Here is a 3,468-nt window from a genome sequence, read left to right as displayed (position 1 = left end):
GAAATCATTCTAATATGCTGATTTGCTGCTCAAGAAACATTTCTTATTATTATCTGTATTGAAAATCATTGCGATACTTAATATTTTTGTGGAAACTGATACATTTTTTAAGGAAAAGAACAGCCAGTTAAAAGAAGAGCGTCTCTTACTCCAAACCTTTGAACAGTGGTGTATATTTTCTTTAATTAGAAAAGAAAAAAATCTTTCATAGTCATCAGGCATGTACTTGTGCCTTTATTTTCAGTAGCATTCTGTAAATGTTTATAACGGCTGTCTTCAAATACCAAATCAACTGTCTGCAGTTTCATATCTGGTTTAAAATAAAATCTCTAGACAGTATATCAATGCACATTATGTTTATTGAAATAAGATTGTGGGGCAAAGTTAACAACAACAACAACAAAATCACCCTATTTCATCTGCAAGAGTTAATTGACATTTCCAATTATGCTTTTTATCCACTGAAGAAATGCTGAAATCTTAGTATACACTTCAGGTAGCTCAGGTGAATTACAGAGATCAGGGTCACCAAAAGATGTGACACCGACTGCAGTGTCTCCACAAACCAAAGGACCTCCTGAATCCCCCTGTGAAGAAACACAGATCAACACTTCATTCACAGTCATGCTGTCATCATTTTTAACTTCACTGAAACCGATTCACACATTAAGATTTGGTGAATCAAATGTTGTTGTTTTTTATACCTTACAGCTTCCTCCATCTCCATATACACACATCATCAGTGAAGCTGAAAAGTCTTCCTTCGTCCATTTGTGTTCACAGTTATTGTTATTCATGACCGTCACATTTGTCTCCATGAGGCGATCACTTTCACTGCCATTAGTTTCTAAACTTCCCCAGCCTGCGACACTGCAAACAGAACCTGCTTCGACATCGCCTTCTTCCGTTGGTATGGATATCCACTTGATGTTGTCGTTTAGTTGTGCTTTTTTTTCTAACTGTAAACCAAAAAAAAAATGGCAGCATCACTATCAAAAAGATTTGATCATCTTCCATAATACTATAGATTGGCTGTTATTCTGCATGAAAGTTGACTAAAGTCAACTAAAAGAAGTCCAGTTTGTTACCTTCAAAAGCAGGATGTCATTATGAAAGGATTTGACGGAATAGTCCGGATGCTGATGGTACGATTCCACTTTGATTCGGACTAATTTCCCGCTATTTTTTTGTAGCTCATGTGCCCCTAGCACAACCGTCAGAACTGGAGAACTGTTAAAAAGACAAGTTTTAATTAGCAGTAACTTATTTTACAGTTCAGAATATGGTTGTACAGTAGTCATTTTCATGAAATGTAAATATTATTTATGAATTTGTATATAATTAGCTGGCTTAATAATAATATTAAATTATTAATATTATTATTATAATATGTGTGTTGTATAGAGGGATAGTAAATAATGACATATTTAGTATTTATTTATTTTAAATTATTTAATTAATTTAATCAATTAGTAATATATTGTATTACCTCAATTATAATAGTATATGAATTATAATACATTATGTATTTCTTAATTTTAAACAATTTCATTATTTCAATTAATTAGTCCTTTATTTATTATATTATCTAAAATATAATTACTAACTTATAATAATATCATTATAATAATATAAGTACTGTATTGAGCAATAATAATGTATTTGGTGTTTGTCCTATTAAGACTTTATTTCAGTAGTCCGCTTTAGACATTCTACTATCTATAAGTAACTTTGCAACTACATGTCAACTAACTCTCGTTAGAGTATTAGTAGATTGCTAGGTTAGTGTTAGGGGTAGCAGAACAAGTTAACATACTTCCAAAGTTACTTATTGTCAGAATGTCTCTCATCAAACTAAAGTGTTAGCAGATATTAAGCAGACAGTCTACTAATACTCTAATGACTGGTAGTTGCAGAGTTACTTATAGTTAGTAGAATGTCTAAAGTAGACTATCGAAATAAAGTGTTACCTTATATGATCTAAATTATATAATTTGCTACGTTACTACTTGGCTCGGCAATGTGCAGCAGTCATGACAAATCTCTCAGAGACGAGGAATCCACCACAGAAATGCTGCTCCTTAAATTGAACAGACACCATGTAAGGTCTGGAGTGGGGTTTTGCTTCCCTGCCGTTCACTATACCCACATTCGCACGAGCTGAGAATGAGAGAAAGATAGTGTTAGTTACTGTAGTTCCTCCTCACTGTCTTATATGTGCTATAAAACTTGGGTTATTAGGATTTTGTTTGGTCAGTCTCACCAGTGAAGGTCAGGTGTGGCAGCAGAGAGGCCAGCAGGAGCAGAGAGATGATGGTCATCATGAAGACAATCAGTGAATCAATGAGCTCTCGCTGGCTATATATCCGATTTAAATATAATATAAAGGAGGGTGGAGAAACTGAGCTTCCCGTAACTTGTTACTTTCAGTTTGTGGTAAAAGTAGCTCAGATAGTAATATTTGATAATACTTGTGGCTTGACGAGGCTTCAGTTGAAGGCATCAATCATCAAACCACAAAGATTTGTGCCATTTGATTAATTTGAAGCTATTAACTTGCAGGCAGTGCACAGAGCCTTGAGCACAAATAAGCAGTATTTACATCTAGCCGTGTTTTTCTCTTACCACATGAGATGAAAAGAAAGACTGTAAGCTAATCATAACATTTACTTAATCATTAACATTAATTTAAGTGATGCTAAATTAGTCTTTGGGCTGTTTTCAGCATCACTACATCTCCCTCATTCAAATGGACAGTTTGAGCTAACTGAAACTCAACTGTACGTTTATATATATATATATATATATATATATATATATATATATACTCAATTGTACAGTAGTCATTTTCATGAAATGTAAATATTATTTATGAATTTGTATATAATTAGCTGGCTTAATAATAATATTAAATTATTAATATTATTATTATAATATGTGTGTTGTATAGAGGGATAGTAAATAATGACATATTTAGTATTTATTTATTTTAAATTATTTAATTAATTTAATCAATTAGTAATATATTGTATTACCTCAATTATAATAGTATATGAATTATAATACATTATGTATTTCTTAATTTTAAACAATTTCATTATTTCAATTAATTAGTCCTTTATTTATTATATTATCTAAAATATAATTACTAACTTATAATAATATCATTATAATAATATAAGTACTGTATTGAGCAATAATAATGTATTTGGTGTTTGTCCTATTAAGACTTTATTTCAGTAGTCCGCTTTAGACATTCTACTATCTATAAGTAACTTTGCAACTACATGTCAACTAACTCTCGTTAGAGTATTAGTAGATTGCTAGGTTAGTGTTAGGGGTAGCAGAACAAGTTAACATACTTCCAAAGTTACTTATTGTCAGAATGTCTCTCATCAAACTAAAGTGTTAGCAGATATTAAGCAGACAGTCTACTAATACTCTAATGACTGGTAGTTGCAGAGTTAC

The 3,468-nt window shown here is 31.6% G+C and overlaps 1 protein-coding gene across 2 annotated transcripts; it reads right to left on the bottom strand.

The window, feature by feature from the left end:
- Nucleotides 1-378: 378 nt before the first annotated feature.
- On the bottom strand, nucleotides 379-2,338 carry LOC107569936 (granzyme B(G,H)-like). Of its 2 annotated transcripts, none has more exons than XM_016256109.1 (5): nucleotides 2,264-2,338; nucleotides 2,007-2,160; nucleotides 1,089-1,230; nucleotides 705-959; nucleotides 379-587 (listed from the first exon to the last, which is right to left on the bottom strand). In XM_016256109.1, exons 1-5 carry the CDS (start codon nucleotides 2,322-2,324, stop codon nucleotides 429-431), a joined length of 771 nt encoding a protein of 256 aa, XP_016111595.1. In that variant the 5' UTR covers nucleotides 2,325-2,338; the 3' UTR covers nucleotides 379-428. The 2 variants fall into 2 exon arrangements, with proteins under 2 accessions (XP_016111595.1, XP_016111596.1); XM_016256110.1 differs by having other exon boundaries at nucleotides 2,010-2,160.
- Nucleotides 2,339-3,468: the final 1,130 nt, after the last annotated feature.

Source organism: Sinocyclocheilus grahami, unplaced genomic scaffold (genome assembly GCF_001515645.1).
Source record: "Sinocyclocheilus grahami isolate Dianchi unplaced genomic scaffold, SAMN03320097.WGS_v1.1 scaffold1397.1, whole genome shotgun sequence".
Lineage (NCBI taxonomy): Eukaryota > Metazoa > Chordata > Actinopteri > Cypriniformes > Cyprinidae > Sinocyclocheilus > Sinocyclocheilus grahami.
Note: the sequence above shows the minus strand (reverse complement) of the source record. Positions and strands in the feature narration are given on the sequence as shown.